General features: G+C 37.4%; 2 protein-coding genes across 3 annotated transcripts; one reads left to right on the top strand and one right to left on the bottom strand.

Moving 5' to 3' along the window:
* The first annotated feature begins 54 nt into the window (after positions 1-54).
* LOC131323128 (cell division protein FtsZ homolog 1, chloroplastic) lies at positions 55-5,939 on the top strand. Its single transcript, XM_058354767.1, has 6 exons — positions 55-531; positions 2,347-2,446; positions 2,661-2,890; positions 3,570-3,737; positions 4,275-4,508; positions 5,398-5,939. The coding sequence occupies exons 1-6, from the start codon at positions 235-237 to the stop codon at positions 5,656-5,658; spliced, it is 1,290 nt and encodes a 429-aa protein (XP_058210750.1). The 5' UTR covers positions 55-234; the 3' UTR covers positions 5,659-5,939.
* Positions 5,940-6,454: 515 nt separating this feature from the next.
* LOC131323158 (syntaxin-51-like) lies at positions 6,455-10,503 on the bottom strand. 2 transcript variants are annotated; one of them, XM_058354830.1, is made up of 6 exons: positions 10,253-10,503; positions 8,997-9,218; positions 7,881-8,086; positions 7,679-7,779; positions 7,503-7,547; positions 6,455-6,830 (listed from the first exon to the last, which is right to left on the bottom strand). In XM_058354830.1, the coding sequence occupies exons 2-6, from the start codon at positions 9,212-9,214 to the stop codon at positions 6,699-6,701; spliced, it is 702 nt and encodes a 233-aa protein (XP_058210813.1). In that variant the 5' UTR covers positions 9,215-9,218; positions 10,253-10,503; the 3' UTR covers positions 6,455-6,698. The 2 variants fall into 2 exon arrangements, with proteins under 2 accessions (XP_058210813.1, XP_058210814.1); XM_058354831.1 differs by lacking the exon at positions 10,253-10,503 and adding an exon at positions 10,180-10,202.
* Between the last annotated feature and the right edge of the window lie 3,481 nt (positions 10,504-13,984).

A 13,984-nucleotide genomic window follows, 5' to 3' on the forward strand; every position in this document is an offset into this window, starting at 1 on the left:
GTCCATGGAACTGAGGAGGGAGAGCATTGTGCACGACCGTCCAACCGAAAGGCCAAACTGTTGCAACTAGACGCCAGTGAATGCTTTTAGGATTTCGATTTTAGCGCTAACCCACTAAACAAAATAGACGAAGAAAATAAACCAACACCGGATAAATGGAGTAGGAGTAAAAAGAAAGCATCAAATTCTAAAACCCTAAAACCCCTTGTTATTTTCTCCCTCCTCATTTCATAGATGGTCAATTTTCTTGGAAACCCAATGATGACAACTCTTCACCTCACGAACCCAGCTGAGTTTATGTGTTCTTCTCCATCACCATCTTCGATCTTAAGCCAGAAAACATTCGTTTCTTCAGCATGTTTCACACCCAGAGATCGACACCGGAGGAGTCCCTCGCGGCGTTACCGTTCTGGGTTATGCTGTAGTTGTAGCAGCACGTTTACCCAAATGGATTCGGCCAAGATTAAGGTCGTCGGCGTCGGCGGGGGCGGCAACAATGCCGTTAATCGCATGATTGGCAGCGGCTTGCAGGTGGGTTTTGTTGTATTTTGATGGGTTGCCGCAATCCCTTTGGACGGTGAGAAAGGATGAGATAAGAAAGGGGAGCCCTTTCTCACCAAATATCATAATTTTTGGTGGGATTGGGCTAGAAAGGGGAATGGCCGCTCAAATTATTTTTTTTTTTTTTGTACTTTTCTCTACATTTCTGACCAAAACGCTCAATCCAAATGAGTCATATGAGAAGAAACCAAAATCGTTTCCTTTATTTTCTCATGAAACCCTTTCATCCAAAGGGGAATGCCTTCATATACTTGCATATATGAATACATTTGCGTAAAGTACGTCTTCATTCTGATTTGGGTTCGCTTACGTGTTGAGGGCTCTCAATGGCAATGTCAATTTCGATACTTGTCATACTACTTGTGAAATTTCCGCGGGTCAATTCATGATTTTTGTATCTTTGAATGCCTTCATACTTGCATATTTGTGTGTGTGTGTGTGTGTGTCTCTCTCTCTCTCTCTTGAATATATAATTATACATAGAATCTCCAGCCCTTTCCCTTTTCTTAATCAAACTCAAAATTTGAGTAAAAACCCCTTAAAATGCAGCCCATTCCTTTTCTCAAACCTGTGCAATTTGAGTTTTACTCAAATCAAGGGGGACTCAAATTTTGCAAGCCTATTTTCCCTCCCGAATTTGCAACATGCCATTAATGAAGCTTTTAATCAATTTTTGCTTATATTTGGATTTGCCTATTGGAGTGCTTCATTCCAATTGAAGCTTTTACCCAAATTTAAGTAAGGGCTGGAGATGCTCTAAAGCATACATAAATTATGTCTTCATTCTGATTTGGGTTTGCTTGCATGATGAGGTTTTCCAATGGCAATGTCGATTTTGATTCTTTTCTACTTTATTGTTCTGAAACTTTCAAGGTGTTAATTATGTTATTTTCTTAATCCATGTTCTGCTTAGTTTCTTTTCATGTCGACCCACTTTCTTTCTGCAATTGTTGATTGATTTGGAGTAGGTTTTGTTTCATTCTCCAATTTGCACAGAGTATGGACATTAAGTCGAACATAGGTTTTCAGTGGCATGAATTCTGTGTCCCAGTTTATCCAAACGTAGAAATAGATAAGTTGTGTGCAATGGTTACGCACTGAAGTCGTTAACTTTTGGGCCATATTAGACAGTAAATTGGCATGTGTCCCATTATAAGTGGATTACATTGTTATTTTCCTCTTGGTGTGTATCGTATCAATGGTACCAACCAAGTTGGCTTGTGCTTGAGCTACCTAAATTGTTTGGTGCTTCAGAATACGTTTCAAGTTTGAGTAGTGTTTAGGCAGGTTCATGATTGCATGTAACCATTAGCCAGCTAAGTTTCTATTGATTTATCATTTAACCCATTTCTCGTGTTTTTCCTATGCCGATGAAGGGCTTTTAGTTCTTAAAGTATTTTGATCCTTCAGATAACTTAAAAGATTCAAGACGATTCTTCATATGCATAGTGTTTTGTTTGTCTTCTTCTAAGTATTTGTGGACTGGCCTGATTTTGTAACATTGCAAACATTCGACAAGATTCTTGTTTTGGTATGTTGAGGTAAAGAGCATCGTCTTGGTGGTACTTTGAGGTCTTGTTAGTTGATTTGGCTCTTCTTTTCTTTGACTTTCAATTTTGTGTATTTGGTCTGTGTAATCGTAAGTTAGATCCAATATGCAGGTGTTTTGATTAAGATGATAAGATGCAACCTTGGCTTACTACAATATTTGCACTGTAATTGAACTTACACAGGCCTGACATCTTGATGTTGCCTGACATCTTGATGTTGACTGTTTACTATCAGGGAGTCGATTTCTATGCCATAAACACCGATGCTCAAGCACTACTTCAGTCTGCTGCTAAGAACCCACTTCAAATTGGAGAGCTTTTGACACGTGGACTCGGTCTGGCACTCTCACTTCGATTTGAATTTCTAAAATTTTATTCTAGAACTTCCACTGTACCCTTTCTGAAGCAGTGGAGAGCCTATGTGATTGGATAACTATGGTGGTGAATGGTGATTAAGTAGCATCACAAAATCACTCCACTGATATCTGCATGCTTGTGTGGTGTTACTTCTTACTTTGTCCTCTCATTCAATCACTTAATAGAGTGCAGGTACTGGTGGGAATCCACTTTTGGGGGAACAAGCTGCCGAGGAATCAAAGGAAGCGATTGCTGCTTCCCTTAAAGGCTCCGATCTTGTGTTCATAACAGCAGGTATGGGTGGGGGTACAGGATCTGGTGCTGCTCCAGTTGTGGCACAGATTTCAAGAGAAGCGGGTTACTTAACTGTTGGTGTGGTCACCTACCCATTCAGCTTTGAAGGACGTAAAAGATCCTTGCAGGCAGGTTCCGATTTGGTCTTTCATAGAAAAAGTTAATGAAATACCAGTGAGTTTGGTCTTTCCTATATACTAGCCCATTAGCTTCTAACTCAAAGTCACATTAACTTGCGGAAGTGTTTCTTTGAGAACAGTTGGGATAGTTAAATCAAAGCTGGGTCAGTTTTTAATTTTTTTTATAAGTCAGATTTGCGTGGCGAATGCACATCTTTGGGTCCTTTTGAGACAGCAGTCTAGGTTTTTGCTCGACTTATGTTGGCTGCTGCTATTTTGATGGTTTCTTAAACAAATATTACTTGCCACATTAATTAGGAATCACAGATTTCTTTAGTATCTGGGGTTGTGATGCTTAGGGACAAAGGAAAGGTAAACTTCTTTTGCGAATGCTTTGGTGGGGGCTGTGCCATTATTGGTCCTTTTTCTTTAAGAGACGCTATATGATAACCAGGGTTTTTTTTCCTTAAAGATTTTGCCCCTCCCCTTTAATTGGATGCTTGTGACTGGTTCCTGATTTGGAATTAGATAGTTTAAGTGAAGATCAAGAAGAACGTTATCTTGCAACGAATGCACTGATAAGATAATGTGATAGATAGTCTTTCTTTGCCTTGGAGGTCATGATTTTATTTACTTAGGATCGCAGATTTCTCTTTTCTTTAAATCTTGCATTTTGGTTCTTTTCCAGGCATTGGAGGCTATAGAAAAGTTGCAAAAGAATGTTGATACTCTTATTGTGATTCCCAACGACCGTCTGCTGGATATAGCCGATGAGCAAACAGCCCTTCAGGATGCTTTTCTTCTTGCTGATGATGTTCTTCGCCAAGGGGTGCAAGGAATTGCAGACATAATCACAGTGAGCGCATTTTGTGAAAAAACTGGACAATATTTCCTCATGTGGTGGCCATTGACTGTTTTCTTATTTACAAAATCTCTGTGAGAAGATCCTGAAACCTTAATAAAAAGTTGCATACTCTACTTTGTCTTCTACCTGTTTTGTAAGAACCTGTTAGGCATCATTTAGTCCATTTGCTAAATGATGCAATGCTAAGTATTGCAGTTTATCCTAATATTCACATCTCTTTCTAGCTATTCTATAACTTGCATTGCGTTATACAATTTTGACATGTTCTCCACAACATTGCCATTGTCTTGACATTGCCGTTGTTTTCATCCCTTCCTGATAAACTCAGTTTCTTTATGGTTGGATTTGAACACGACAAACAAGGTTTAGTGCTGGTCACTCACTTTGGCAATGCCTTCTAAACTAATTCATAGTGGGGAATGGGGCTGCAACCCTAGATTCCCGTGTGTTCATATATTGAAATTCTATAATAAATTCCAAAATTTTGTCTGCTGCTGCATAATTGAAGCATTTTTTCTTCTTTTGCAGATACCTGGACTGGTGAATGTAGATTTTGCAGATGTGAAGGCAGTCATGAAGGACTCCGGAACGGCAATGCTTGGAGTGGGTGTTTCCTCCAGCAAGAATCGTGCAGAAGAAGCAGCTGAGCAAGCTACTCTGGCCCCTCTGATTGGATCATCTATCCAATCTGCTACCGGAGTTGTATATAACATTACTGGCGGAAAGGACATAACATTACAGGAAGTGAATAGGGTGTCACAGGTACTTCAAATTTTCCTAAATTTTCTATTCTGGGTCACTTCCCTTGTGGTATGTTTGGCAGGAGGGGGAAGATGGGAAAGATTTTCGAAACTTTCTTTCTCTTCTTTGGCTGACTTGGTAGGAGAGAAAAAGAAAGAATTTTAGTACGCAAGTTTAAAAAACTTATCCCTTCATCTCGAAAGATCTTCACGCCATACAAGAAACTTTTGGAAGGGAAAAATTCAATCGGAATTGAGGTAAACATGTGTAAGCTAGGCCAAATTGAAATCTTCTCCCTCCACTATTCTCCTCATTCTATCGGAACCAAACACTAGAAAAGAAACTTATGCTTAAACCAAATTGAAAACTTCTCCCTCAACTTTCTCCTCATTCTCTGGGAACTAAACAGGCAAACACTAGAAAAGAACTTGCCTTCCCTCAACTTTCTCCTCATTCTCTAGGAACTAAACAGACAAACACTAGAAAAGAACTTGCTTTCTCCTCTATTTTCTTACCAAACATTTATTTTCCCTTCCCTTCTTGTCCCCCTTATACCCCTCTGCCACCAACTTAGCAGTTAGCACCATAGATTTGCTGATCCAGCTTGTTACGCTCCAGCTCTTCATTTTGCATCAAGATTATGTGGAAAGATGCCAGTAATAGATAAGAGTAATGGACATCAAACTGTGTTATTTGCCTATTCACAGTAGCGAAACGGGAAAGATGAATTCATTATCTATTATATACAGTACTCAGAGATATTAGTTTTCCTACGAATTACCTAGTTACTATGCCTCGCCTTGGTGAACTTCAATCATTTTACCTGGATGCAGATCTTATTTGTTACTCATCAATAAATGGAAATTTTAACATGCTGATGTTGACTTATTCCTTTACCTCTCCTCTCCAGGTTGTCACAAGTTTGGCAGATCCTTCAGCTAACATTATATTTGGAGCTGTGGTGGATGAGCGCTACAACGGGGAGATTCACGTGACTATCATCGCAACTGGTTTCACTCAGTCGTTTCAGAAAACACTAATAACCGACCCCAGGGGAGCAAAGCTTGCTGAGAAAGGATCAGGAAACCAGGGAGGTCAGAAATCACCCAGTACCTCTACCTCACCTTCTCAAGTTCCATCTCGACCTGCTCAAAGAAAGCTCTTCTTTTAACCTCTTTCTTTCACTTCGTAACTTCGTTTTACTTTTCCAGTTTGTGTATTGCATTAGGCTGTGTTATGATCTTGAATGCATCTGTTTGATGCCCCTTTTTATTTTTGCTTTCTAGTTGCCTCCCCCCATTTTTTTGTTTTTCTCCTGCAACCAGATGGGCCAATCTGTTGTGATTATAACTGTTTTGGTAGGCTGTGTTAGTGGCTTCGTTTGTTGTCAATTTTCAAATGAAGGGATTTGAGGTTGAATTTTTTCCCTAAATCGAGAGGTTTTTGATATTATTGGTGGATTTGGGAAGTTAGAGGGCAAGAAAATTTGAGTAGAAATTTTAATCTTTAGCATGAATGATTCCATGCAACTTCTATGCTGTTACTATTACAGATTCTATACTGAAACTACTGCCTACGAAATCGAATTTGGGACTGTTTTCTGTGAATGGTTGTAAAATCCTTTTTGTTTTGCATCTCTAAATCCTTTTGTTTAGAATCTAGACTAGAGATGCAATCGCAACTTGAGTGTTGATTATCAACTGTTAACTGGAATGGTACAAATCACTTTTGAGTGTTGATTATCAACAATTAATCGAGTGAAAAGCTAGATTAAAGGGGTAATCAAGCTTATAGAAGGCTTTAGGGTGTCAAATTCACCCTAACTCACAACTATGGTATTGCACAAAGTCACAAACAAAACCACTATACAACTAAGTAATTGAAATTATAAAAACAAAACGCATATGCTAGACAAGGAAAAGCAATCGTTTGATATCAAGGTTTTCGTTAGTAGTAGGTGAATTATATGCCGTAAAATTCAAAAAACAATCAACATTAATAATTGAGAAGTTCTGTGACACTTGTTCAGCTGTTAAATACGATTTCACTTCACAAACACAGAACACATTAATGCTGCGCAAGAAAGGATTCCGGAAAACAAACCGAGATATTAAGGTTTCTAAGATGCAATCAGAAGAGCCACTTCCACACCAAGACACAAAAACATCTTGCTCTACAACAACATCCAGAGCAAGATGTTTTTGTTTCATATTACAAGTATTTAACCAGCAAATATATTGCAAAGACCAGAACCACAATCCCCACCACTGAGAAGAGGAGGCATAGGCAGGAGCAACCACCTTTGGTGCGTTTATTCAAAATCGCCAGGTTCTTCTGCACTCGCTGTTCCAATCATAGAAAAACCAACAAAAACAAAATTATCAAGAATTAGAAAGTTCCACAAGAGACTAGTTTCACTTAGAAGACAAGAACGCATCAAGATGCGAGAAAAGACTCAAATAAGCAAATTAAATGCCATTCACAATGACATCCACATTGGTCGAACATTAGTTTCAACTCAATAATAAACAGCTTGAAGTGAAAATATGCATGTAGAATATGAGATGTCCAATTGCTTAGTTCTTTCCTTCCACATTTATAATCTCTTTAAGAAATTGTTAAGCAATCTTCCACTCTTCATATATTTTCTTCTTGATAAAATCTTCTATCATCTATGAAGGAAGTCTTTTACTCATGCTCCATACACAATCCACAAGTAACCGAACAGGCCACATTTCCCAAACCATGTGCAGACAATAGATCTAATTGAAAATTTTGGAATCGTCATAGGTATGTTTCTGTCAACTACTTAGTACGATGGTCAGTGTTTTTTCCATTTGAATTTGTTCTCAATTATTCTTGTATCATCGTGATGTAATGTCCACTTATTTCCAATTCCATTACCACAAGGAAAGATGATATAACAATTTTCACATACAAAGAGCATCTGTAACCATGAAGGGTAGGCATGCTTTGCAAAATATTAACAGAGTAAAGTACTAAATTGAATATCACCTGTAATCGGGAATCCGTGACATCCACATGTTGGTCCAGGTTATCCTGCAAAGTAGGAGAGGAAGTTTACAAATGAATTACTTCTACTGAAAAGGTATTTGATGAAAATTGGCACATATAAAAAGTACAAGGTCATGGATAAAAAATAAAGGTACGTAAAGGAAGCAGTAACATACAATTAGTCTAGCGTGTAGGTCAAGTTCCTCATTGACTGCCAAAGCAATATGTTTTGTACTTATCACTGTCTCCTCCAATTTCTCAAGGCCTTCGTCTTGTTCTGCATCAAAGGCATACCCACAAAATGATTCATCACATAGAAGCCAAATAAAATATCAACAAACTTATTTCTGAAGAAGTTACCCAAAAAAAAAAACTCACCTCTCATTATTTGTCTCTGAAGACCAACAACGCCCGAGTTATCCAAGCCAGTTGTTCTGCTCATGGCATCAGCTGACGTAATATCTGGCCCAAGCAAGCTGTCTCTGTGTGCCAAAGTTGGCATGTTCAATGTCGAGGCCATCTGGGTTACTTTCGATCTCAAGTTTAGAAGCATCTCCTTCCGTCGATTCATCTCTTTCTCTGTTCTGTGTACAATAAATGAAGCTTCAACAGATATACAAATACGCCAATAAGAGCAACAAGAATTAGACATTCTTCGGCAGATCAAGGCCAAATAGTGACTTCAAAGCACAAAGATTATTGCAAACAAAGCCATAGGTGTAACACCACCTCTTAAGATTGAAGTATCCAGTTCGTTACAGTTGGTGTTGATTAAGAAGGTTTCCAGAGAAAGGTAAGTTCTGCTTGACCTCTCAAAATTATCATGAAATCACCTAACAATGGTGAAGTGCTTTTCAGCCCATAATAAGGAGCAATATTCATAAAGAGAGCCATAAATATTCTGAATTACCAGAATAAACTCACTTATGTGTGACATAAGCTTAGAAGGAGAAGCTATCTATCCAAAGCCACATATATTTCTCTCTTCCGTAATGACTGCATCACTGCATGTAATTCTCACCAGGATAGGCAATGATTATCTTGTCTTGCTGATATTAAGATCTGCTTGTAGCGAGTTCTTTAACGGAGGGGCTTAACAAAATCTGAGTTACTCATTATGTGTTAAGTATGATTTATCTTATTGATTTCTTCCAAAATATCCATTAGCAAATAATATTAATCCAATAGCATTAACTTCTTTCAAATAAACCTCAACAAGTATTTATATGGAAAAATCACCAGGAGCCTAAGAAGAAGAACCAATAGTTGAACTTGAACCAAAATCCAACACAGTGGGTTATATCACATATCATAGAAAATAATGCCAAAACTGTCTAGGGAAAGTGAATATGTATACTAAAAATTAGCTTCCTTGAGGGGGGGGGGGAACCCTCAACAAAAATGACGTGCATAAAATTCTTGATCTACTGGAATAAAGGTTGGCTCGTTCCCTTCCCATGGTTGAAACTCTTTTGGGGGGGTGTGATGACTTACAGAGGCTGTTTTCCAGGAAGCTTTCCGACAAGGGACTGCAGGCTATCGAGTCTAGTTCCCAATATGGTTATTTTTCTCCGTATAGCAGATACATGACGCTGTGCATCTGGTCCCGACAAAGGTAAAGAGCTCCTTTCAGAAATCATGCCATTGATATCATCAGCAAGCTTTACTGCTTCATTATATTCTTTGACCCATGAGTCTGAAGAAGATGCCATCGATCTGAAGAAAATAAAAGATGAGAACCTTAATAAAGTAAATTTCATTAGAATGTAATATCAATAGCATTTTATGACATTCTTTCAGCCATCGAGAATTTACTTTTAGGTCAGTTGGAGTCACCTAGCACAGTTTGTCTTTCTAAACTCATGAAAACATTTGTATAGACATAGTAAACACTACCCTTTGCATGTTCACTCAGGTGATAAAGGGTTGAGAGAGAACTCAGAACAGGTAGGTCTTAGGTTCAACTTTCGCAAAGACAAAACGGAAATTGATGACAAATGCAGTAACTTCAAGGGAAAAAAAAAAAAAAACCTCAAGCAAACAATACAATGATATAATACAAAGCACCGGTTAAAAATAATTGCTCTCTTTGTCATGTCGTTCCACGACAACACAACCTAATCCAGCTAATGTTCCAGCTCAAGAATTAATATATGGTTGAATATGGACCTGGAATAAACAAATGCAAGTTTCATCGCTCAGTAACATGTTAATGGCTTAACGCATAACTTCAAGTCTTCAACCATGCCAAATCTAATAACGTGATATTCCAACCTAAGAATCTCTGCTTGCCCCCCTTTTCTCCTCTTATCTTACTAAAATACAAGCAATGGTTCATATTCAATTATCTTAGTGATGAACTTCCACCATAAACACATCAAAGTTTAGAACAAAGAAAATTCACCAAATAGGTCCCCAAATTCAAGCTGCATGTAAAAAACTTTCCAGGGGAGAAAATCGATCTTATCACCCCACCTGAAAAACATAAAATAAAAACAAACATATACATAATATAATCATCCGTTACCGAATCATCCACTTGTTATAATTACATAAAGAGGTCGGTAATCAGCCTATAATCTAAGCTAGAACTCGGTGACCTAAAACTTTAAGGCATCCAGAATCCCGTTCAGAGGATCAAATTACAATTGGTTACGTGATTCTAAAGGTAAAATACCTAACAAGTGGAACAACGGATCGGACGCCGTAAAGTAAGAACAAAATTTGGGAAGACGAAAGGAAATTGGTACCTGTTTGGTTCGGATCAATTTACTGGAATCGCGTAAATTGGAAGGGATGCCGATTGAATTACGTAATTTAGAGAGAGGATTGGAATTGAATTTGGAGAAAGGGGATTCGAAGGGAGGAGACACGCGGCGGCACCGTTGATCGGCGGAGTTTTTTCGGCCTCGTCGTCGTCGTCTTGTTACGAGATCAAAACAATTCTGACAGATATAAATAGGAGCAGTTAAACGTGTTTTCTCTTTTGACATGGAAAACAGTTTTTTTTTGTTTTCCCAATCAGTATAGGGATGTCTTACAATGCTGCAGCCGGTTGATTTGGCTGTCCATTTTAATAATAGGCGGCTCGGATTTCAATCCTATCAACGAACGGCTTATACCAATAAGAATCATCGGTTCAATCAGTCGCTCTGCAGCACCTTAGTGTGGACTGCACTACAAGATTTTCAAATTCGTATACATCCGCCAAAGTAAGGATATCTAATAAATTAGTCCACAAAATCGTTGAACGACTATACGTAGCCCTCAACGATACATAGCCCTCAATCACAAACGCTCTAATGGTGCTCAAACGCTAACCTTCCTAAAAAAAGAAACCATAAAAATACCATTGAGGTACGAGTCTTTTGGCAGAAAACAATTCTTAAATGGGATTAGAATTAAAAAGACCAAGCATATTCCATTTCATCCCTGCCAAGTCTATCTATCCATTTATTTATTCTTGCCATTTACGAATAAAATAATTATTGTCTAGGGAATATAAAAAGAAGCCTTCTACTTGAGCTCCATTTGGAACTTGGAGAAAGAATATAAATTTTTTTAAAATTCACTTTTTTTTTTGGTTCTTAAAGAAAAAGAAGGAAAATTTTCAAACACGAATGCAACTTTGTTTTTTTAAAAATTTCCCTCTAACTTTCTCCTTCATTTTCTTTTATATTATTTTCCCCTTTTTTTTTCATTTTTTCTCAAGTTCCAAAATAGAGCTAATTCTCTAATTTACGTAACAATTTTTACCTTTTTAAAAAGAGGGATCAATTTATAGTACTCGCCTGTGCATCGCACGATATAGATACTTATATTCTAAACTAAAATTTTATTAACAAGCTTACAATTGTAATCTGATTGATAAATGGATGGCTGCCGCGGATGGAAAATTATGACGAGATCATTGGTTGGTTTTTGTTTACTTATGCTTTAATTTGAAGGGTTACTTCTAATTCTTTTATCGTATTACTTTAATTTTATTTGTTGCTTTTACCTCTCAAAGAAGAATTGAGAGGGACTAATAAGTAATAACCTTACTTTTGTCAACCCTATTATTATAACAGTACTATCCATGTTACATAATTTTAATCCTTTAAAGAATATATTTGGACATTTTTTTAGAAAAAATAAAATTATCCGTGCAGTATTTGTTGACTTTTTCGTAGATTTAAAGATATCGATTAGTTTCTCTATATTGATGAAATTTTATAAAAAGTAGGCACGAAGTAGTTTTCCACAAAAAAAACTATTCATTGTTTTAAAAGAACTATAATTAGGATGAGATCATTAGTTCGCCACATCCTCTGTCTTTTGATTTTGTTTGGATATATATACTTTAATTTGGCTGGTTGCTTCTTACTTTTCTCTCTACTTTTATTTCATCTTCAACTTTCAACGATATACTAAGAGGGTTTCGTTTTTAAATAAAACCTTATGTTATTATTTAGATTATAAAAAAAAACTAAAGTAAACTGTGCAGTATTTGTTGACTTTTGTATAATATCGATTAGTTCTTTAAATTCATTGAAATTTTAAAAAATTAGGCGCGAAGTTGTTTTCCAATTAAAAAACTATACAATTTTTAAAAATAACCAAAATTTATGAAATGGACAGGCATAAATCCTCTAAAAATCGCGTTAAACTGTTTTTTTCCCCCAAAAAATAAAATAAATTCGTCTCGGTTATTTCAGACAACCCAAGTGAACTTAGTTTGCATGGGCTCAAAATGGGCCTATAGCCCAACACTGAACTTGGACGTGTGCTTGGGCAAAGCTCTGATTATCTGACATAGCAGGGCCTGGGCCTGGGTGGGCCTTAAGCCCGTCTGAACCCACCCGAATTGTACAATTCTAAGGGAAAACGACGGTCCAGGACGTGTTTTGATAATTAATATCCGCCAAGGACATGCAGAAAACATTTGTTAATACTGAAAATGTCCTTGGCGGATATTAATTATCAAAACACGTTATTAGCCGTCATTTTCCCTTGTACAATTCTAATGCCAGTGTGTGATTTTCCAATTAGGGTTGAACTTGGCCTAGTAATGGTTTTGTGGGACAAATTACCTGCTTGAGCAACTCGGTTTACGTATCCTCGTCCGGAACAGCCGGCATGCTTATTGGGTTGTGGTCTAGGGGGTGGATTCGTAACCTCTGCTTGTTTTCTTGTCGGATTTTCATCAGCACATGTTGAAGCCTCTGATAGGATTGTCTTTCTGAGGCGACTAATTGTCGGGTCACCTATCCTCACCTACACCGCCCTCTGATCAGTCTGTTTTCGGCAGCAATGTGTTGGGAGCTTCGTGCTCGCGTTTAGGGCTTAGGCATTAGTTTTGCTCTTTATGCTTATTGTTTATTCCTTATATCTGTATTGGATGAAAAATCGTGTAGATGTCATATGAATTCACTTTACGCGTTCAACATTTTTTTCAACCAACTTAAACAAACTACTAATCGACTCATCTAAAGCTCTTTACAATTGAAAAAATGTCAATCAAATATTATTTTTTTTTAAGCACGATATTTTCGTGGACATGGAATAGTAAAATGGTTCAAGCTGATTTTACCAAGAGTGAGTTGTTCAATCTTGTCTTAATATTTCAGTGAATCAAGAAAATACTCATCATCATATAATTAGTTTTTTTTATTTTTTTATTTTATCACTCAAGTCCGAAAAAAGTATTATTTAACATCTATGGCCAGTGGCAGAGGGAGCTCGTGCCCAATAGGAGCTTGCCCCAACTGGAATTTATGATTTTACTTATCTAAATCTATAGTGTAACAAGATATAATTACAAAAAAATCTAAATATACTACTAGTACAAAGTTTACACGAAGTCCTAAGATTTAAAACAAACACATAAACGTGAGAAACTCTTTAAAAGAGACACAAAGGTCGAGGATGAGAGATGCTAGGTGCATAACCATCCGAACACAATACCAAACACAATCTCTCATATACACGTGGGTTCTGTACACATTTAACACGTGAGACCCATGTGTATGTGAGGGATTGCGTTTGAAGTTGTGTTTGGATGGTTGTGCACCTAACATTTTTTGGCGATAATATATATATATATATATATATATTTGTAATGAAGGGACAATCCTACAGTCAGGCCATTAAATGAACTCGATTGCGCAATCCAAACCTCGCCCCCACTTACTTCAGGGGAATCGAATCCCAGACCTTAAGGAGCACCCCTAAAACCCGAACATCCGCCCGAGAGCAACCCGTGTAGTTGACATATTTTATCTTCGTTTGACGAAGAAATACATTATAAAATGGATTTACAAAATTTATCGCTTTTTTGTGTGTGTGTGCGCGCTTGTGTGTGTTGCAAAAGAAAATAATAACGGGTAACGGGTTAAAGCAAAAATTAAGGTATTAAAGTGTAATTAAGGGAAGGGCAGGGCAGGGTAGCACGAAGGGAGTCGTGCACCGGGCGTTAATTATAAACAGTATGGCAGTAGAAA

The sequence above is a fragment of the Rhododendron vialii genome, chromosome 4a (assembly GCF_030253575.1).
Source record: "Rhododendron vialii isolate Sample 1 chromosome 4a, ASM3025357v1".
NCBI lineage: Eukaryota > Viridiplantae > Streptophyta > Magnoliopsida > Ericales > Ericaceae > Rhododendron > Rhododendron vialii.